The 24081-nt window shown below is 32.4% G+C and overlaps 1 protein-coding gene across 1 annotated transcript; it reads left to right on the forward strand.

The window, feature by feature from the left end:
- Positions 1 to 452: 452 nt before the first annotated feature.
- Positions 453 to 23715, forward strand: LOC134262492 (extended synaptotagmin-2-like). The gene is given in 18 exon segments (XM_062744924.1): positions 453 to 479; positions 1247 to 1302; positions 5734 to 5854; positions 6070 to 6169; positions 6818 to 6888; positions 7184 to 7269; positions 7490 to 7538; positions 8308 to 8397; positions 10932 to 11012; positions 13323 to 13340; positions 14227 to 14388; positions 14607 to 14649; positions 14652 to 14758; positions 14916 to 15256; positions 15749 to 15847; positions 16468 to 16602; positions 16968 to 17123; positions 22445 to 23715. Coding segments are annotated over 18 exon segments (1809 nt in total). The 3' UTR covers positions 22512 to 23715.
- The last annotated feature ends 366 nt before the right edge of the window (positions 23716 to 24081 follow it).

Genomic DNA, 24081 nt, shown 5'->3' on the forward strand with positions numbered 1-24081 from the left:
AGAGCGATCGCTAGCTTTGTGTATTGAATGCCATCAAAAACCGGTTTTTGAAAGGCCGTCTAAACACTGAGCGCGTGCAGACTTGGACATTCACAGAAAGTCATCGGAGAGAGAAGACGTGGAAAAGGTAGGCAGAATACTTCATAGTTAGCTTAGATTTTTTTTTTTTAGCTCTAATTTGATAAAGGTGGAAGACTTTAAGCAAAGGAGCAACTATTAGTATATTAGACTATAGCTTCCTTGATACCGTAGACGTAGACGTTTTTAGCGAGGATGTAATTTATTATTACATCCTCCGCATGTTATTACACACAAAGATTAAACTTATTCTGCTAACCTTATTTTAGGTTTCAGAAAGTCTTTCATTTTATATACATTATATAACAATATAATATAGGAGATAATTTGAACAAAGTTTTGATTTATATGCTTTAATTTTTAATTATAATGGAATGAGTGTCTTCTTCCTTAATAACCCTGTAAGTACATTTATATCTTTCTAATATGTAAGCATATATTTTGCTAGACATTTGGTTTTAATGCTAAATTTGACAACTGTTAGTTCAGGAATGCTTTATCAGGCATCTGCTTGATCAATACAAAGGACTCATAGCAAATGTAAAGGGTCAATATCTGCAATATATTGTATATGTATAAATATGTGAGCCTGGGGCCCGTTTTACAAAAGAACTTACAACTAAGACCAAAAACTTCTGATTGTTGTAAAATTTTTCAAAATTAATAATTCTCTTTGAAATTGGTTGTGTAAAAATTTCTTACCACTTTCCTTTTAAAGACTTTAAAATGCTTTTCAATATAATGTTAATTAAAAAGTTATATGAAGAATTAAATTTGGTCTTAAGTCGTAAGTCCTTTTGTAAAACGGGCCCCTGATCTATAATTGTAAATCTAGCATTTTAATATATGATTGTACTTTGGGCCAGCGGCATGTGAAACTGAATAAATATTTTGAATTGTAAAGGGTCAACAGGGGATGTTTACTTCTCCTAGGCACCTGATCCCACCTTAAGAGGTTCCAAGGATCTGTGTTTAATGTCCTGTTGACAGTTATCTACTGTTTGTAGATTTTTGAGATTGATCACTGTCTGTTGATCTTCACTTGTTTTAGTCTTGGACTCAGGTCCGAAAAATGCAAGTTGAAAATAATACTATCACTACATGTACTATAATACCAGTAGCTAATATCCTTGATGAAATTTACAAATTAAAGCTTTATTTTATTTAGTCCATTGATTTCAACCTGAAGGGACTGGCCGATGCCTTTGATTTACCTGGTCTCAGGTAAGACAAACAAACAAACAGTCATAACACATCAAAACATACTCATACTTTATTAACCTTACTTTATCTTTTAAATGATACACATTAAGATGTGCAGAGTTACATGTAAATTCAGTACTATAACTGACATACAGGATATTCAATGTTTTATATGAATAGCACAGGGAAATGGGACAGGATTTTTAGTTATTTAAACTTTAGATGAAATAATGAAAATATCAAAAATTCTGACTTTTCAGTGAAAAAATCCATAGTCAACTACAAAACATTGAATTTTCTGTTTATTACATTTTTTTATAAATTCTTTGATTTTTCCTTTGCCTCTGTCTTTTTGTAATACAGTCATATATAACTAGTTAAGCGGTTGAACGTCATAGCTAAGTGAAGTGAAAACACTGTAAACATGAATTTGGAAACATATTTTTGGTAATTTTGACAGTTTTATTCGCTGTCAGAATAGTTTATTTATTTCCATGATATCTTATATATGGTCTTGGAAGATTTTTTACGGCAATGAGGAAAGGAAACAAGTTTTGCAATATATTCGTCACACTGTGACAGGATATCATTTTGATATCCTTTCACACTGTGACAGGATATCATTTTTATTCAATGAATAAATTACAGTAAAAATGTAATAAATGCTACTATTCTGTTTATGCAGCACAGGGAAATGGGTTTTGTTGACTTCCTGTAGTTAGGTCAGATGTCCATCACACATCAACACAACCCTGTGTCATTTAAACTTTAGCTGAAATAATGTACAGACATTCTGACTTTTCAAAAAGATCCAGTTGAGGATTTTTACATAGAAGCCTATGCACTTTTGCCCATTAATTAAAGCATACATAACTTCAAGATGTACAATTAATCTTTGGTATCTCTAATACCTTGGATATGTTGAAGTAATTTGGAAGTCCCAACCCGGTATTATTTCATCCTGATATGTAGAATCCTTGGAGAATTTTCTTGGTCCCTTTGAGTTGGAGATAACAAATAAAACAACTAGTTGCGGGAGGTATAATGTTTTTGACCCGTCCGTCAGTCAGTCCGTCAGTCAGTCAGTCCTCTTTTTTTGTCAGCGCAACTCCTCATAAACCGCTGCACAGAATTTTGTCAAACTTTGCAGGTATTTAGGACACAATGTGTAAATGTGCATATTACCAGGAAATTCCGATTCCATTATTTTTTCCGGGAATTTACGCACTTTTTAACTTAGGCATTTGGCCATACCTTGAATATAGAGATGAACAGTTTGTCAGCGCAACTCCTCATAAACCGCTTCACAGAATTTTGTCAAACTTTGCAGGTATTTAGGACACAATGTGTAGATGTGCATATTACAAGGAAATTCCGATTCCATTATTTTTTCCGGGATTTTCCGCACTTTTTAATTTAGGCATTTGGCCATACCTTGAATATAGAGATGAACAGTTTGTCAGCGCAACTCCTCATAAACCGCTGCACAGAATTTCGTCAAACTTTGCAGGTATTGAGGACAAAATGTGTAGATGTGCATATTACAAGGAAATTCCGATTCCATTATTTTTTCCGGGAATTTCCGCACTTTTTAACTTAGGCATTTGGCCATACCTTGAATATAGAGATGATCAGTTTGTCAGCGCAACTCCTCATAAACCGCTACACAGAATTTCGTCAAACTTTGCAGGTATTGAGGACACAATCTGTAGATGTGCATATTCCCAGGAAATTCCGATTCCATTATTTTTTCTGGGAATTTCCGCACTTTTTAACTTAGGCATTTGGCCATACCTTGAATATAGAGATGAATAGTTTGTCAGCGCAACTCCTCATAAACCGCTGCACAGAATTTCGTCAAACTTTTCAGATATTTAGGACACAATGTGTAGATGTGCATATTACAAGGAAATTCCGATTCCTTTATTTTTCTGGGCATTTCCACACTTTCCAACTTAGACTTTTTGGCCATATTTTGAATATAGAGAGGAACAGTTTGTCAGCACCACTCCTCTTAAACTGTTGTACACAGTTTCGTCAACCTATGCAGATATTTAGGACACATTCCATCATTTTATCCCAAAGAGTTTTGCCTATTATTCAAGAAAATTTCTCCCCTCCCCCCCCAACCACTTCAAATTAATGTTTGGATTTGTATAATGCCAAGAAATTTTGATTCCATTATTTATCTAGAAACTTCATTCCACATTTAAATGTCCTCATATGCAAGACATTTTGGTGTGAAGATTTTTTTGCAATTATTGCCCTTTTTGATCTATACTATGTATTTAAAGTGCACTGTGCCTTTCATTATGTGTTTCACCATCAAGTTAAGGGGGAGCGTGGGGTACGTGAGCTAGCTCACTTTTTCTTTCATTGACTGAAGAATCATAAAATGATTTCCCTATTACAGTGTATCATCATGCCATTGTTATTCTGTCTATAAGAGATTCCTCTTTACATTAGCGCTCAGTCTGGATCCGTGGGATTTTCCAGGTGTTAGTGGTGTGTTCCTGTTGTTCTGTAGAGACATGCATCATTTCATTTCTCATGTAATTCTTTGTTTTAAGTATAGTTTTATATCGTAGACTTTGCCATTCAAAATCATTCAACTACATATTTAAACATATACTAGTACAGTGTAATGTCTTCATGTACCTTTTCTTTACATGAGATAATGTTTGAAGATTTCCCCGGTAACTGAGATTTCAACTTTCTGCTTCAAACATCTATCAGTTTTGCAAATCAATAATTAACAATTTCATTAAAAAATGGGATATCAAACATGTAGTTGACAAAACTGCTTGCTATATACATGTATATTATAACAATTGAGGAGCAATGAAGAATTTTAGGATTTATTTTATTGTTTGTTTATTGTATAGAATGCATGTAAGAATAGGACTAATGCATGAGGTTTAAATACGGCTAACTTATTTCTTAGAACTTGATTGACACTTTTTGTGTTTATTAGATGGCATTGGCATATTCAATTAGCATGAACTTTGGTATCACAAAAGTCAGTATCTCAAATATCATGATTATGTCCATGAAGAACTAGGCACAAAATCATGATAATTATCCTCATGTAGTGTAGATTCAAATTTGTTTAAGTTATATGGCCTTGGGGAAGGTTGGGCTGACAATATGAATGAAAGTTTTAAATGATAAGAGAAATATCTTTTATCATGTTTATTATCTTCTTTTGTGTTATTAATTAAATGTGGATTCTCAAAAACTCAAAAAATGTTTAGAGTTTAGAATCTTTTTCAAACCATTCAACTTGTCTACACTTTATGCAGCAATTCTTCATGATAAAAAATAGACTTTTTAATATCATAGACAACTGCTTCTTCAATAAAAATGGAAGTTGGAAATTTTCCTGTCCTGTGATTGGTCATCAACAAAAACTACGTTCAATTGTTTAAAATTTCTCTGAATCTATGCCAAAGTACTCTGAAATTCGTGTTAAATGGATGTTGGAGTTATTCAATGACAATATTTATGTAGTCCTTAGAGACAAATTGTTGGAATTCAAATGGGCACTGTTTATGCTCCTTTATTAGCTGATATGCTTTTTAAAAACAAAATTTTTCCTCTGTCATGTTGTATGGAAAAATTTCATTGAAATTATTCTTCTTTTCTATTGATCATAAAAGACAATGTCCACAGGGAAACAGGTACAATGATATAGAAACTTGCATTCTGTACATGTATATCTACTCTGAATTTTAAGTTAAGCTGTTTCTTGGGCAGGCATGAGCTGATACTGGTAAATGTTCCATACACTGGTTGAATATTTCTTTTTGGATAATAATTTTCATTCAAAGAAGAATGCTGAAATGTTCTCCTTCTTAAATTTTTTAATGTTTTAATCACCTTGGTTTGAAAACAATATTCATATAATGAAACTTTCTTTGTTAGCCAAAGAATATACCAGCTATATCAATGTTATATTATCTATACATACATACATTTCTAAATGATGTTATGCTCTAGGATTTTTATATTATATTTATAATATAATACAATCTCTTGTTATTGAGCATCTGTATGAGTTTTATTAATTTAAAGTATTCTCAGTAGCCAATTGCATGTACGTATATATATATGTACTACATTATTTGACTTCATTTTGACTTAATTCTGATAGTTTTACAATCATTTACAAAAGTGGTACATTTTCACCTGAAATATGAATTTTTTAAAATGATTATTTTGCATGATATGTACATTTCAAGTAGACATGGTAGAGATCAAGATGAAATTCAAAACATTTGATATCATTTTTACAAAATTGCTGTATAGTTCAATTTGACAAAATATTTGATAAGTAAAATTGGAGTGGTTTTACGATTGGAATTTATTCATGTTATTTAAAAAAAATGTTACATGTTATTTACAGTTCATTATAACTTGCTCCATTTACTAATTTTTATTTTCTATGATCAGAGAAATGGTGGAGGACATTATTGCAGAACAGATAGCCAACATAATGGTTTTACCCAACAGAATAGCTGTCCCTATGGTACCAGAACTGAACCTGGCCCTCCTCAAGTATCCTCCGCCTGAGGTAAAAACTTAGATTCTACAGGTATTCAGGTACCATCCAGGGTCACGCGGCACAAATATCAATAATATCTCATATAATGAGACAGAATTCAACTCTACCATGAAATCACATAAATAAATATGGGCCTTTTGAAAAGCTATTTTTAATTAAAAAAAAAAAGATATGGGACCATTCCAGATGATAACCATACTTATTTAAAATTGATTGATTTTTAGGGTGTTTTACGGATTTACATGGTGGAGGCCAGAAATCTGGTATCAGCTGATATGGCTTTGGTCGGAAAAGGAAAATCAGATCCATACGTTGTTTTGAAATGTAAGCAAAACTAGGTGCATTGCAAGCTATTTGAGAAGTGTGAACTTCAAGCAGTTTTTTACATAGGCTTGATATGACATAAGTACAAGTCATGTTCACAGAGATCTTCATTGAAATGTTTAACTTTAAAAAATATACATGTTCCTGTTGTCTGGTTGTCTTTCTCTTGCTTTTGAACTGGAATTTTTGTTGTATCACTTATTACACAATATGTACAGACAAACTGGTAAATTTCTAATTTAAAACGTCAAGTTTCTATTTTTGTATGCCTTGCCTTGAATATGGTTGGGGCATACAGTGTTTGTCATGTTCACCTTTTATTTTTTCATCCATCCTTTCAAAAAACACAAAATATTCAGTTCAAATCATATTGTCTATGAATTGCAATCTAAATTATATTGAAGCACATTGCAAATGTATGCAGAATTGTATTAAAATGATATCTGATAAGATCAAATAACAACAATTTTGGAGTTGAATAAAAGAAGAAAGGTATTAAATCATAGGAATAAAAAATGAATGATAATAATAGGGACTGCCATTCAATTTGCAAGTTAGGTAAAAAAAAAACAATAACATTATCATTACTTTTATAACAAATGTATGTTTAAAATTTTTTATGTAAAAAGCTTTAATTAATCTTTTCAGTTGGTCCTGAGAAATTCAAAACCAAAGTCATCAACAACACAATTAACCCTGTTTGGAATGAAGTTTTTGAGGTAAGATGCAGCCTGCATGGGCGTGGGAAAACAAATTAAAAAATCAGGGGACGGGAGGGTGAAAAGAGGATTTCTTTTGTAGATTTTTTTTTCCTGAAAGAGGATTTATTTTGTAGATGTTTTTCTAAAATGTACTGTTTTATATAAATGGTTGAATGCATCTTATCAATGCACGTCAATCATATTTGAAGACTCATGATCAGTTATAAGTTTACTGCTTTCATTGGAAGTGAAAAAATCCCAAGCTAGTGCCTGTGAAGATGAGTAAATAGTGATTTAGTGTTAATTGTTTTAGACTGTAATAGACTGTAAAGATGCCCAGGTGATAGATTTAGAAATCAGGGACGAGGACCCGGGAAGTAAAGACGACAAAATTGGGACGTAAGTAAACAAATTAGACAAGGTTTAGAAGGTTACAAATTTACAGGAAAACTCCAATCAATCATGTACATAGTAAAACAATTACCCTGTAAATTTCTTCAGAACATGAACAAAAGAAAATGTTTTTATTCAAATAATGAAATATTATATGAAAGTTGTTGCACAACATGTATAAGCTAGTAAAAAAAACCAATCTCTGACTGGTTACTTTATTTTTTAGGGCAGCAATTGACATTTCCAGCACAATGACTGAGGGAACAGTGGACTGTGTAAGATAGACTTCTGTATATAACCAAGGAGCTTCATCAAAACACTGACAAAAAAATTACATGGCAATAAAAAACAAGAGCCACTTAGGGCCTTTGTTGGCCCTGTGAATTTCTGAAAAATTTAAACTGTCCAGTTTTGGTTGACAATGCAGTATTTTACTTTAATCAATTATAATGATGTCATTTACCATATCCTCTGAATACTTTTAAAAATGGGCAAAAGCTTAAGTATTCTTTAAATATTTCATATAGATCTCAACCTCTGATCCAAAATTTGTAATTACATAATGAAAGATTTGCTTCTGAAGATCAGTGAATATGTTTTAATTTTTGGACAGAGGTCTGTGCTCATATTTTAATTCTTTGCTGAAGGTAGTCAAAATAGCATGGTTTCTGCAAAATTCAAGAATATTGCATTTTCACAAAGCCTGTTTTCTAATAGTTGCATTTTCAAAAAGAAACTTTGTTATAAGAAATGAGAGCACCAAGTCTCTACATCATTTTGAAATATGAAATGGTACAGAGGGTGATAAGTCAATTATATGATATTGCGACAGAGCCATGTTATGCATAAAGGTAACCTAGCTCTTTGTATAGGAAATTTTTATAGAAGAAGAGTGTAAATGTTATTCTAAAATAATGTAACACAAGAAAGAAGCTTTATTTGAGATTAATAGGCTGCAAATGATAAAGTTTTGATTTTTTTTATCTGATTAAAGATATTAAATTACAAAACATTCATTTGCCTATGTTTATTTCTGTGCTGCAGTGGTTGCCCTTGGAGAATGTTAAGAAGGGGGATGTTCACCTTAAGTTAGTGTGGATGTATCTGGCTAATGACCCAATGGTCCTGGAAAAGGTATGGAATTCTGATACATGGTGTTATTTTTGTTGAAAATATTAATAGATATTGTACTTTTTAATTAGCATGGCAATAGGTGTCTTTACAAATACATGTGTAATTTATATTCAAACTGACTTTCTAGATTTGAAAATCCCAAAGATTTTGATTATCATTAAAGAGAATATTCAGGGATTTTTTTTTAAGTTCCAAATAATAAATGTAAATCACAACATATATTTTGTAATAGTAACCCCCTTCCAAATGCAAGCAAAGAAAAAAAACCCCACAAACAACAATAAATATATTGACTGAGAAATTTACAATTTAAAAAACCCAAACAAATTGCATTTTAATATCATGATAGTAGTAACTCATTACCACAAGGACAATGAACTCACAATTCCTTTATAAGTTTTCATAGATTTGAACTTGGACATAACAATGTTATTTTTATGCCCCCCTTCGAAGAAGGGAGGGCATATTGCTTTGCTGCCGTCTGTTAGTCGGTCTATGGGTCCATTTAGTTTCTGTTCATTTTCTTCACAACCGATGCACATACTGAAATGAAATTTGGTATATAGATTTATCAGATGAATATCTAGGTCAAGAATTATTTAGGGTGCGATCGCACCATTTTTGTCAGAGTTATGCCCCTTGGACTTAGAAAAATTCCAATTATTTGTAGTTTCTGTCCCTTTTCTTTGCAGAAATTTTACCTATTGAAATGAAATTTAGTATACAGATTTATCAGATGAATATCTAAGTCACTTTCTGTTTTGGTTATGATTGCACCATTTTTGTGAGAGTTATGTCCCTTGTACTTGAAATTCCAATTTGGGGGATGGGGGCATAAGTGTTTTACAAACATCTCTTGTTTAGTTATGTGTCTTGCTGTATTTCTTGATTCACACTATTTATAAATTTAAAACCTAGATTTGATTTACCGGGTATTGTCATCAATTTGTTTATTCTGCTCTTTTTCATAAATATTAGATAAAAATAATGCTTTCAGTTAATATGTTTCTTTTCCTTATTTTTCTGTTTAAAAATAAAATTTACGGTAAGTGACTAGTTTTTTTGGGAATTTAAAAATACTATTTGCTTTTAGACACTTTATAACTGAAGAGTGCAAAGATTTCCCCATTTCCACTAAATATATCTGGTACATCCTCTTAAACTTGGGTTTTGAAAGAGAGAAATTAAACAAAAATAATCTCCCAGAATTTAGCAAGAGTTAGTTCGACAAATGCTCAAAGTTTTCCAATATTTAACGACCAACTATTTTGGGATTTTTCTGAAGAATATAAAGTTTGGAAGCGGTCTTTATTTAAAAAAATTATTTAAATTTTCTAAATATAGGCCTATCAAAAACTATCTATATATTGAACAAACAAGGGCATGTCTTGGGTAATTTTATTTGAGGTTTATATGCATTATGGATGTTTATAAATCAAATTTTACTTTTTATAATGAGTTGACAGCTTTTTGAGTGAACATTTTGGACAAACATGAATGGCATCCTCACAAAGAATTCACTTTTCACCAACATTTTCATGCATTATTTCTCCAAACATTTTGACAAGAAATCTTCTACCGATATATGCAGAAATTAGCCAGACCAGTAGTATGTTTGACATTATCAAAAAGTATAAATGAGAGCAAGACTTGACCAAGTTTCCCAGACTAGTTATAGATTAGTGTATTCTTAGAATCACCTGTAGGGTTTACATATATACAATGTACATTTATGATAATTTTTTGTTTGAAGGTGGTGAAATTTCTTCTGTAAAACGAGCAAAGTTTTTCTGAATTTTCTTTTTAAGTTGAATTTAGAAATGTATAGTTTAAGAATTCAATTTTTGATTTATTGGTTTAAGATAATAACCAGACATTGAGTGCTTTAAGTAAATATTTGTGTATACCTATCTTTTGGAAAATCTTGGTTTAAAGTTATAAACTTTAGAAAAAGAGAGGAATATTTTCAGTGGAAGAAACTTAAAAGTAGATATCCTTTCGTTAATGTAAGTTTCTCAAGGTCAGACCGTGAAGGTTATTCTTGTTCCAACTTCAATTATAGAACATTTACTTTTCAAACTGATGTCTTCATATTTAATGAGTAAAGGTTAAATGTTGTGTATGTCACCTTCCTACAGTGTAAGTGTCATATCACTACTTACTCCCGATTTATTTACATCAAAACTGTGTAAGACATATTCATAACTCGTGTACAGTGTACATTCTTACCAACATTCTCTCAGTAACATCAGAGGATGCACACCACATTTGTAACACACATGTTTACAGTGGTTTTGTGTTTGCAAATAAATACTGTCAAATTAAAGTGCATATATTTTTTCTGAAATTTTTAAATACAAATACTTTGACAATACCTTAAGAAGTACTTTGTATTAACTTTCAATACTATGAAGTTTGTTATTAAATTTCAGAGTTTTAGAACAAAATATTAAGTTTTTCTTATATTTTGTTAACTACCTTGTATAAATATGCATGTTCACATCTTTCAAGGTCATGTGCATTTTATTTTGTAGACTATGAAACAGACAGACACGACCTCTGAACTTGCCACCTGTGTACTAATGGTCAACCTGGACTCTGCCCGAGACTTACCTGTAAGTAGTCTTTTAATGCTAACAAGATTATTTACTTATTGCTTGATCCTTGAAAATGTTTTTGAACATTTTATCAATTTTCGAGATAACATAGTAATCACTCATGAATATGGTTAAATAACCTCTACATTGATGTTGTATCCAGTTTATTATTTACATGTATGATAAATGTTTTAGACTTTAAATTCTCTCTTGTTATATATGGTATCTGTTCAAGTCTTATGCAGTTTATGTGATCAAAATATATTTGTTAATGATTATGAAATATGTATTTGTTGTTGTTTATTTTGAACACATTTAATTTGAGAGGTTTCTGTAGTGTACTTTAATAAGAGATAGATTTTATGTTGTATATGTTATATTCCACAGAGTTCCAAGGTAAATTACAGGGCACACATGATTTTCGAATCTATACAACTTTTTCTAGCTAGAAAACCTAAATAGTAGGCGTGTGTTTTAACTGTAAGACTCCTTCAATTCTGAATCACTGTAAACCAACTGCAATTTGAAGACAACAAAAATAATGATTTGATGTGTTATTCATAAATATTTGTCATATGAACTAATGTTGAATATTGCTTGTAACTTTTCCGAGTGGTTTTTCAATCCATAAACTGACCATTTAAAAATTAAAAAAAATATACATGTGTATATGTCAAATTATAGTTGGTATACTTAATCAATCATTTATACATCATTGATATATGCAGCCCTATATTAAATGAACGGCTAGCGAGCAGTGAAAAATATCAAACTTCAGTTGCAGAACAAATTCAAATGTATAGACACTGGCGATTTGACATGCCCAGTGCTACACAGTAGAAAAGTATACTCAAAATGTTGAGATGAGAGAAATTTACTTGTTTTAAAAATCATTAAAAATAACTTAAAGTTTCAAAGATATGAAGACTTTTTTTCAGTGTTAAAATTCATAAAATTCATGCTTTTTTCAGTAAATGAATTAGTATTATGTTTTATTATATTCTACTTTACTAGTATTACTTCTAAATTTTAAGCATTTAGGGATTTTATTTTTTCTTCTATTTTCCTAATTATTAAATTTTGTCAATTTTAATTACAAGTGTTAATATGGATTTTTTTTTTCTCACTTATCTATATTTATTTTTAAAAAATAAGTTAAACCTTTCATAGTTTTTTCATTATACACTCACAATTTATAAAAGTTGTTATGTAATAGTTTTAAGAAAAAATTAAAATGTTGCAGTAAAATTTTCATTTTATATGTTAGAATTGATGATGGTTCATAGACCTAAAAGATATTAACAAAAACATCTGAGTTTTTGTAACTCTATCTTGATAACTACTTATATTCTTTGAGTAAGAATCTCACAAAAACTGTAGAATTATCCCCGTGTTTTATTTCTGACTTTTGTAATATAAAGACATGTATCACCTGACAGGCACTTGCACCCTCTTCTACCCTACAAAGTTATGAACAGATGTGATGAAGTTAAATGTGGCACATTGACTAATTATTCTATCTTATCTGTTTTCTGAAGCATTTAAATTCTATTTATCTCGATAAACATACCCAGGTTGTACAAAAAAATACTGTATTACAAATGAAGTTTACATTGTTAATCATTACAATTTGAAGTTAAACATAGTTTTCATTAAAATTTTAAGATTTTGACACAAAGTTTAGTACACTAAGACTACACATAAAATCTTTGCTATTCGGCATACCATGTATGACTGTGTAAAAGTACACATGGCTTTTGATTATTTCTCTTCATGAGTTCAAAGGTAGCAAATATTCCTTTGCCAAGCGTTCAGCACTTCGAAGTAAGAGTTGCAGGTTCTTTGGATGAGACCTTAAAAACCAAGACCCTGAGACCCTGAGTCACAGTAGATGTTCAAGGCACAATAAAGAGCCCTCACTTTTCAATGGCCATAAGTGCTGAGCATAGGACAAAATTTGAAACCCCCGTATAGAGTGACATTTCTATATGAGGGAAATATTCTCAGATGGGATGTTAAACAATATACAATCAATCTTCACAGTAGGTAAATAATTTTGCTCCATTTTAAGTCCATCAAAATGTCCGTAGACACAGTATTAGGGACAAGATAACACTGCAGCTGTACAAAATATATTGGAATTAACTACAGGAAACGTGAGGGTAAACTTATAATTGTGGTGAACAACAATTTCTGATATATTTACCTAATTTGGTATGAAATAATTGTTCATCAGCAAAAAAGTCTGTGTATAAATTGATATATTCCTTTGAAATCATTACAAGCCTATTAGAATAATCAAAACATCTACATTTTATTCTCTTGCAGTATAGTAATCATGTACATGTACGTTAAAATATTTATTTTTCTCAGAATTCTGATCTATATGCACTTTATTATCTTGTACAAAGATTTGTCATCTTTCTTTTATAATTTTTCCTGCTTTAAATATCAATTTATTCTAGTAAAGGGTACCTGTAAGATAAACATATGTAGATGTTAGAAAGTTTGTTAAATAAACATATTTATATTTCACAAGATGTGATTTCTGCAACATTATTTTGTTTTTAAATTTTTGTATAATATTTAACCAAATCTGATGACGATAATTTTTTTCCTTTAGAAATTATTTCGATGGGTATGATTCTATATATTATTCTAAGAAAATGTTTTGATTTTGTTGGAAATGTTACATTTATTTGATTAAAATTCATGATTTTTCTGAATGATTTTTTTCTGTCTTTTATTAATAAGTTTGTATTCTTTGTTAATTCTATTGTTTTAGAGAATTAATTTTAGTGACCATGTTGAATGCTAAAGGAATAGATTCTCGTCTCAGAAAATGTTTCCTCTGCTCTTTGCTATACTTTTTTTCTCAGACTGACATATGAAAAGAATTATTTGTAGCAAATGCTGAAAATTCTGTAGGAGAAAATGATTTATCAGAGCTACCTAGCAAAAAAGATTATTTGTATCTTTGAATAAAATTTCAGTTCAAGAGTTAAGTTAATATAATTATGTTAACTGTTTTGTTGATGATAGAGTAAATATAATTACAGATTTACTGATAACTAAATTGTTAATATATCAGTTTTACTGATTACTGAGGTGAATGTTAGGAAAATACATAATATTACCATAAGAATTTGTGTGTGTAAGAGTATTTTTTTCCTGTCCAATATCAAGATAGAAAAAAAGAAAAACATGTAAGATTTCTTTCTTTTATCAATAGAGAGTAAAAAAACAGATAGCTGAGCCCAGTCCTTTTGTGATTCTCTCCATCGGACCAAAGACTTTTGAGACGGAGGAGAAACCTAACACAGACAGCCCTGTGTGGGAGAAGCCATTCCGATTCCTGGTCCAGAACCCCCAAATTCAGAAACTGGACATTCAGGTCAGAGCTACTAAATCATTCCTGATTCATTTTGAAAGTTATATAATTATTAATCTTAGCTAATTGTTCCAAATTCACCTATCATTATGCATCAGATTCTGAACCATATATTGCTTGTAGACATGTCAGAAGTAAAGTTATTAGTAGGCAACAAAAATTGAAAATTTAAAATTAAAAAAAAATGATGAAATAGAATTTTATTGTTTTATTTGATGTAGATTTTTGACAAGAAGAGTCCAAAAGATTCCTTGGGTGAACTAACTTCCCTTTAAAAACTTTGTTATCTGCGCCTGATATGACGCTGGACCGAGATTTCGCACTCAAGAACTCGGGATTGGATAGCAAGATCAATATGAGACTGTGTCTTAGAGTAAGTATTTTAATGTCCTGGAAAATTTTTCAAGCACCACATCTATTTAAATAACACTACTTTACTTTTCAATGACTCTGTAACCATCAAGTTTTAATAAAGGAATAATCTTTAATAAGGTTAAAATGTAAAAGAAAAAAAATTTCTTCTTGCTTAGATCTTGACAACAGAAAACAACCCAGCCTGGAGAGATGAGGGTAGCATGCTGAACACAAAGTCCAGTAGTGTGGACCCCCCTCCTTCCACCTCTGTAGATCCTCCCACATCTCAGAACAAGGGGACGTCATCCACATCTGACTCTGCCCCAAAATCTCAGCCTTCACGTCCAGCAGCTGCTAAGGAAGCCAGCCCTACCATAAAGAAGGTGGATGTCACACAGGTCAATGCAGCGAAGCCTGAGGGACAGGTGATTCCCCCGGCCAGCAACACAGGCCCCCAGACAGTGACCAGTACTGAGGCCAGACAGAGGAAAACCAAGTCCTCCCCCGCCCCAGCTGAGTGAGTACCACTAAAGTAACACCCTCCCTATCAAATAGTCCTCCCCCACCCCAGCTGAGTGAGTACCACTAAATCAGTGTAACACCCTCCCTATCAAATAGTCCTCCCCCGCCCCAGCTGAGTGAGTACCACTAAGCCAATATAACATCCTCCCTATCAAGTAGTCCTCCCCCGCCTCAGCTGAGTGAGTACCACTAAGCCAATGTAACACTCTCCCTATCAAATAGTCCTCCCCCGCCCCAGCTGAGTGAGTACCACTAAGTCAATGTAACACCCTCCCTATCAAACAGCTCACTTAACCTGAGTTAGAATGACAAGTCTCTGACTGTGTAGAATATTAAAATACTCTGAGAATATAACTTTAACAGTCAGTAAGTCAGAGTAAACATAATGAACAATAAAACTGATAGGAGAATGAAATTTTGATTATTTTGTACAGATTAATCATTGTATCATGGTACCTTTCTATATTTTTGGCTGGTTGATTTGTAGGTCTGATACCAGAGGTGCCTATGGCAGAGGAAGGATTCAGTTGACCTTCAGATACAGCTCTCAGAGACAGAAACTAGTGGTGGTAGTTCATAAATGTCTGTGAGTATCTATATAATAAATATAAATGATGCTTGTTTTGGACGGTAACAGCTGAGATTGACACCCCTCAGAAAACCATAATCAAGCTTCGCTTCAACAGAGGTTGACAGTGTGTCAATCTCAACTGTTTCCCTCCAAAACAGGCACTGATCATTTTATTATACTTAATGTCTTGTCAGATCAAATAGTAAAATTAGAGGTACACAATGGCAATATGTAACATAGAATCTGAAAGTATCATTAAATTTTATTTGGTGGTATGGGAGGAGTTGCGCATAAGAGATTGGTACCCTTTGATATTATAGAAAGAATGGCAGTGTCCATGGTCAATAAGCAATGCAAATTATTTAAGAAATAACCACTAGTTAAGTGCACTATGACTCTTTTCAATCCTTTGTCAGAGTGGGATGAGTAAACAATGAATTCAGACAAGTAATATTTGTGGCAAATTGTCTGATGGTCAGTGACGGACAAGTGGATGTTTGAGTTAATGTTGAGTCTGGATGGTATTGATACCATTAGACACTTCTAATAGTACATTTTGTCACTACCCCCAATGTAATGATTTGATATATCAGCTCACCCTGTTTTCAATGACATGTGGACCCTTTATTTTACAGGAGTTTGCTGCCCTGTGACAGTGACAATTTGGCAGATCCTTACGTCAAAATGTACCTCCTGCCTGACAAGTCCAGTAGTGGCAAACGCAAAACAAAGGTCATCAAAAACAACCTGAATCCTGTCTTTGATGAAACGTAAGTTGAAACTGTTTTGCCAAAGTGTGTTACTGAGTACTTATACATGTATATCGGTTATGATAATGTTCCAGGTTATATAAATTATGATTGCAAGTCTTGTATGACCAGTAAATTGGGCGTTAGAGACCCACATGTTTATAAATACATGTACGCTAGGATTTTTATTTAAAAACAAATAATTTATCTGAGCAAAGACACAAATGTTGATTTTTTTTTATCAAGGCTTAATATGAAGAATCTCCTGCTTAAGTGATATATATGATAAGAATGCATATGTTAACTTTTCTGTTCATCTCAGAGTCCAGAATCGGAGATTAAGTTTTGAGAATATAATTTTCTGCATATGTATATATCTGTTTTAGGTTTGAATTTCCCCTGAAGCAGGAGGACATTGCTGGTCGTGACTTGGAGCTGACCATTAGGAACGACACCAGCTATTTCTCCTCCAACATCAAAGTCATGGGAGTGGTGACTATTGACCTGTCCAAAATGGACATCTCCAAAGCTGCCACAGAATGGTATGTATCCACTAGAGATAGAAGCATTTAACACAGTCCAGAATAATATTAAAAGGAAATCCTTGTTGTAGAGTTAAACTAGTAAAGACATTCTAAAAACTTTATTGTAATTAAGGTACATGTGACATTTGATTCATCTGACTGTATTTTTCATAGTGATGTCTCTAGCTCACCTGAGCTGAAAGCTTAAGTGAGCTTTTCTGATCACATTTTGTCCGGCGTCCGTCTGTCTAGCTGTCTGTTTGTCTGTAAACTTTTCACATTTTCATCTTCTCCTCAAGAACGACTGGGCCAGTTTCAACCAACCTTGCCACAAAGTATCCTTAGGTGAAGGGGATTCAAGTTTATTCAACTTATGGGCCACGCCCCTTTCCAAGGGGAGATAATTATGAATTAGTGAAAAATTAATGGCGTTTTTAAAATCTTCTTCTCATGAACCACTGGGCCAGGAAAGATGAAACTCATTTGGAAGCATCCCCAGGTAGAAATATGAAGGAAAATTCTTTAAAATCTTCTTCTCAAGAATAAAAGCCATGATTGGTCATATTTATATGGAAGCATCCCCAGGTAGTGTAGATTCAAGATTGTTCAAATCATGACCCCCAGGGGTAGGGCGTGGCCACAATGGCCGACTTACATAGAAAAATGAAGGAAATTTCTTTAAAATCTTCTCAATAGCAAAGCCATAATTCATCATACATGTTTTTATATGGAAGCATCCTTAGGTAGTGTAGATTTCAAGTTTGTTCAAATCATGAACCCCGGGGGTAGGTCGGGTCCAAAATGGTTGACCAAAGTTTTACATAGAAATATACCGGAAAAATCATCTTCTCAAGAATAGCAAATTCATGATTGGTCATGGGACTTCTTTTGGATTTAAACTTTTCAATGATAAACCCATTTCTACTTTTTAGCTCACCTCAACGAAGTTGGGGGGAGCTTATGTGATACCCTCGGCGTCGGTGTCGGCGTCCCAGGTTAAGGTTAAGTTTTTTGGAGCAGTTTTCTTTTTAATTACTTCTGAGTCCTATATTGATTAGACATGCATGGAATATGGTTCTAGTGTGTTTCATTGTACCAGACAGAGTTTCAGATGCTGCAATTTCAGCAAAGGAATGACCAGGTTAATGTTTATGGAGCAGGTTAACATTTTTATACCCCCCCGCAAACGAAGTTTATTATACCCCCCGCAAACGAAGTTTAGGGGGGTAAATTGGAATCACCATGTCCGTCTGTCCGTCTGTCTGTAGACGAGATTTTGTCCGGACCATTACTCAGAAACTATTGGAAGGATTTGTCTGAAAATTTGTACAAATATTATTCACTATATGAAGTTGTGCACCTGATATTTTCATCTTGATTAGATTATTATTTTGAATTTTACAGGTGTTTTTTCATTTTTATTTTGTGGTTTTATCCGGACCGTTTCTCAGAAACTATTGCAAGGATTAATCTGAAAATTTGAACACTTATTTTTCACCATATGAAGGTGTGCAATTGGAATTTTCAACTCTTTTTGTTCATTTTTTTGCATTTTACAGGTTTTATTTTTTATTTTAATTGACTTGTTCATTTTGGGCTCATGTATAAGGTTTGAGACATAGAATCTAGAATATCTGTACAAAAATTTTACAGCTTAAAACTACTTGTATAAACTTAAAAAAAAGAAACATCATCAAGAGTTAAAAACAGTTTTTACATTGCACAGAAGATAATGTAATTTTATTTATCTCTTGGACATGCATCCAGTTAAATAAAAATTAATGAGTTTGGTGTAGGAAGTTGAACATTAAGGCATCTTATTATCAACCACGTGTAATCTCCTGGGAATCAGGCACAAGAATTAAAGATCTCTCTTCTCTTATTCTCTTAATTGTAATTTATTGTCTGTCAAAACACTTCATTACTGGATGACCAGCTCTTTATTTTCAAATGAATTTGATATAAAGTTCTCAAGATTAATTTAATTTTGTATAATATGATTTTTTTTCAACAATCAGTTTGCAGAGTGACATAACACATAATTGCAATATATTTTTTAATGCAGAAATAAAAAAAATAAATAAAAAAATTCAAAGAATTGTGGTCCCCCGCTTTCGGTGTCTTTGTTGGTGAGATGTTATTTCTTATGACATATTGTGTCTAATATGAACATCCTATCATATGTCATTTCTTAGAAATTACCATTGAAGTTGATTTTTTTGAAGGATGAAAACCCTTATCTTAACCGTTAAAAAGTTATGGCCAAAAATAACGTTTTTTTAAAAAGTAGGTCAACTCCAAGGTCAAGATGAAAGGGTCAAAGATGTTGATGAAAGGTTTTCTTACAAGGATTACATATGTGAAGTATGAAAGCCCTAGCCCTTACCATTCAAAAATTGTGGTCAAGGTTAAATTTTTTACACCAATACATAAATCTTTATGGTCAAGGTCAAAAGGTCAAAGTTGTTGATATCCCATGAAAGGACTTGCCACAAAGAATACACTTGTGAAATATAAAAGTCCTAGTATCTACCGTTCAAAAGTTGTGACCAAAGTTAATTTTTTTTTAAAAGTAGTTAAAACTCCAATGTCAAGGTCAAAGGGTAAAAGTTGTTGGTATCCAATAAAAGGTCTTCTCACAAGGATAACATATGTGAAGTACGAAAGCCCTAGCCCTCACCGTTCAAAACTTATGGTCAATGTTAAAGTTTTTTCATAAGTATTTAAATCTCCAAGGTCAAAGTCAAAATGTCAAGGTTGTTGGTATCCAATGAGATGTCTTGCAACAAGGAATACATATGTGAAATATAAAAGTCCTAGTATCTACTGTTTATCAGTTGTGACCAAGGTTAAAGTTTTAAAAAATTAGTTAAAACTCCAAGGTCAAGGTCAAAGGGTAAAAGTTGTTGGTATCCAATAAAAGGTCTTCTCACAAGGATAACATATTTGAAGTACGAAAGCCTTAGTCCTAACCGTTCAAAACTTATGGTCAAGGTTAACGTTTTTTCATAAGTACGTAAATCTCCAAGGTCAAGGTCAAAAGGTCAAGGTTGTTGGTATCCAATGAAATGTCTTGCCACAAACAATACATTTGTGAAATATGAAAGTCCTAGTACCTTCCATTCAAAAGTTATGGCCAAAGTAAACGTTTGAAATTTCTGTGTAAAAGAGGGTCAAACTCCAAGGTCAAGGTCAAAAGGTCAAATTTGGTGGTACACAAAGAAAGGTCTTGTCACAAGGAATACACATGTGAAATATGAAAGTCATATCTCTATAAATCAAAAGTTATGGGCAAGGTTAAAGTTTTTGTGACGGACAGACTGACAGACTGACAGACGGACAGACTGACAGACGGACAGACGAATGAGATTTAATGTCCCCTCGCTTTCGCGAAAGCGGGGGACAAAAAAAAAAATGTTAAAATGGAATAACAATGTATTAGTATTGATGTTTCATTTGGTTGCACCTTTGTTTCATTCATTAAGAAACATGATGAGCAATTATATTTCACTGCAAATTTTTGTAAGTAAATTGTGAACACCTCTAGATCCATAAAGTATTTTTGAATTGGCACCTTTTCTGAAAAACCCAGCGGGGGGTATTTGTCCCTATTGGACAGTTCTAGTTGGTGCAGTTTTTGGTGTAGGTTTCATTTCCAAGTAACTATAAGCCCTATGTTGACCAAACTTGCATGGATGGTACATCTAAGGATGCATACTTCCGGGCTTGCTTCAGATGCTGAATCCGACCTACATTTTCCGGTTGAGTGAACAGGTTAAAGTTTTTGGTGCAGGTTTCATTTCCAAGTAACTATAAGCCCTATGTTGACCAAACTTGCATGGATGATACATCTAAGGATGCATACTAACGGGCTTGCTACGGATGCTGAATCTGACCTACATTTTCCAGTTGAGCTAACAGGTTAATGTTTTTGGTGCAGGTTTCATTTGCAAGTAACTTTAAGCCCTATGTTGACCAAACTTGCATGGATGATACATCTAAGGATGCACACTACCAGGCTTGCTTCGGATGCTGAATCTGACCTGCATTTTCCGGTTGAGTGAACAGGTAAAAGTTTTTGGTGCAGGTTTCATTTCCAAGGAATTATGAGTTTTTTAATGACCAATCTTGCATAGATAATACATCTAAGAGTGCATACTACCAGGCTTGCTTCGGATGCTGAATCTGACCTACTTTTTGTGGATGAGTGAAAATGTTAGTTTTTGATGCATGTTTCATTTCCAATAAACTATGAGCCCTATAATGAGCAAACTTGCATGGATGATACATCTAAGGATGCACACTAATGGACTTGCTTCGGATGCTGAATTCGACATACATTTTTCAGATAATAGACAAGGTAAAAGTTATGGTTGTAGGTCTATTTCCAAAAACTATAAGGCTTATATAACATTGTATAAACCAAACTTGCACAAATGCTGCATCAAGAGATGAAAACTCTCAAATTTGCTTCAGATGCTGGATTTTCATTATATTTTCAGGAAGAAGAACTCGTTTAAATTTTTTATGTAGGTCTATTTCAAAGTATCAGATCAAAATTGCTTAAATTTTTCATTTTTGGAATGTATACTTTTTGTTGGTTAATTGTGTGACTTTGCCTTACTTAAAGACAACATTCGTTGAGGTGAGCTCTGTAATCTCTGATTACCTATGTTTCCTAGCCACAGTGCTCAGGTGAGCGATGTGGCCCATGGGCCTCTTGTTTAAAACTAGCTATTTCATAGTGCCATGAAAGACCCCGTATGCAGCAAGTTTCATGTTACAAATTTTAAATGACACATTTGTAGCTGAGATAATGATTAAAAATTGTGATTTTAAAATTTTTTTCAAGTTCAAAGGGGACAACTGTCAAAAATCATCAGCCCATGACCAAATTCAAACTTGACCCATATTTTCCATGTTTTCTGGACCTGCATATGCAATTTCAACCTTAAACATACATCCCTTCAAAAGTTTTTAGGGAGCCAAAACTGATTTTTTTTATGTTTTTCTAAGTTCAAGAGGAATAACTGTCAAAAATCATAGTACCATGACCAAATTCAAACTTAACTTGTATCATCTAGTGAAATTCCTGCATATGCAATTCCAACCTTATACATATCCCTAAAAAATTTAAGAGAATGTTAACAGAAAATTTCTGAATTTTTCTAAGTTCATGAGGGAAAACTCAGTCAAAAATCATCAGACCATGACCAAATTAAAACTTGACCTGCTTTCATGTATTCCTTTGATGGATTCATCTGTCATTTTCTTAATTTTTTACCCATTATAATTACCATGAGACTACAGGACATGTGTTTATGCATGTTACTTTGCAGGTTTGACCTTCACCCAGAGGACAGTGATGATGCAGAGAATCCTGTCTCTGTGGAATCTGATGTCTGAGCATGTGCAGAGAAAGTAGCTCTTGAAAGATCTGAAACTATTGTTGTCCAAGTGCTCACCTCATGAGAACAAAATTGTGATAGATAAACATGACAGTAGTTACCAAGATATTATTCATGTTATGCTCAGTAGAACCAATATTTTTGTTATAAATTGTATGCTTTATTGGGAGAGGTTTATCATGTATGGTTGGGAAATTATGTTAAAACTCTAGTACTGGTATATTATAGGGATATTAAATGCATTTAAATTTGCATTTTACTATTTCACTGCCTTTGTCAAATGTTTTGTGGCAGAATTAAATTGGGAGTTGAGTGGTTGATGCTTGCATCCTATCTTTTAAAAAGGAAAAACAACTTAATGTCTCATGTATTTCAAGGGGAAAAGGTTGTTAAATGGGACGTCTCATAGAAATATGGAAATCTAAGTGTAGTCTCAATTTGATACTGATTTTATGAATTTTATGCATGTCTGATATTTTTACAAAAAAATGTAAATTGTCTCTTATTTTCTGAGGAACAAAACCAATAATACTTGAATGAGTAACAAAAACTTTACATGTAATTCTTGAACAGCATAAATACATGTATGATGCCAGATCATTTTCTCATGAAATGGTCAGCAATATTCTCAATATAGTTTTCCATTTGGATTGAATTTTAAACATAAAACCACTGTGATAAGTGACAATACTGACTTAGTATTTGGAAGATGAGTTGTCAGAAGAGAATGATTTGTAGTGATTTGTAAACCCCTATATAGTCTTAAAGTTTACAAAACTTGTTTATCCATAGTTTATATGTATACATATATACATTGTATATAAATTTTTTATTTTGTTTATGTCATTTTTATTTGATTACACCATTCTCCTATCTTGTATTTGTTTGGTTTTAGATATTTACTGATAGCCGTGCTATTTAGAGTTAACTTTATTCAAGATTTACTAAAGATTTTCTTCTTTAAAGTTCAGCCAATGATGTTACAAAACTACCCGTCCAGTAAATTGCTATATTTATACATTGTTCTAGGCACATTTTTTGACTTGTCCCTGGTACGTAGAATGTAGCTTCAGTCCTTCCTGTGATCAAAGTTGTTGTACTATTTGAAAAGTTTTAAAACTTGCTTTTTATTTTGTGCAATATATCTTTTTATTTAAAGAATTCTTCACATTAGAAAAAAAAATGTTTATCAGTGCTATGCTGTGGTAAAAAAAAATTTTTTTTTGGCTATATCTATTGATGACATTAAGTTTGTTTTTGAAAATGGTGCTATGATTTTAAATTTCAGTTTCTTTATTGCATTAAGTCAGAATCAAGATATTTTGTTTTCATTTACATGACTGTTATTTTACCTGAGAGAAATATTTTCAAATATCTTTGGAATAAAATGGATATGCAATGCTTCTTAAAAATTATGTCAATTTCTATATTGTTTTCAAATTCACTGTAGCATATAACTTAATACTCATATTTTCTTCAGTTCTCTTGTATTTGTTAAGAAAAATTGTTTCGTATTTTTTTAAATAGAAAACTTTCTTTGAAGCTACCTCTGAGTGAGCAGACTTTAG

The sequence above is a fragment of the Saccostrea cucullata genome, unplaced genomic scaffold (assembly GCF_032062105.1).
Source record: "Saccostrea cucullata isolate Sc308-1 unplaced genomic scaffold, CSIRO_AGI_Scuc_v1 ctg3856, whole genome shotgun sequence".
Taxonomy (NCBI): Eukaryota; Metazoa; Mollusca; class Bivalvia; order Ostreida; family Ostreidae; genus Saccostrea; species Saccostrea cuccullata.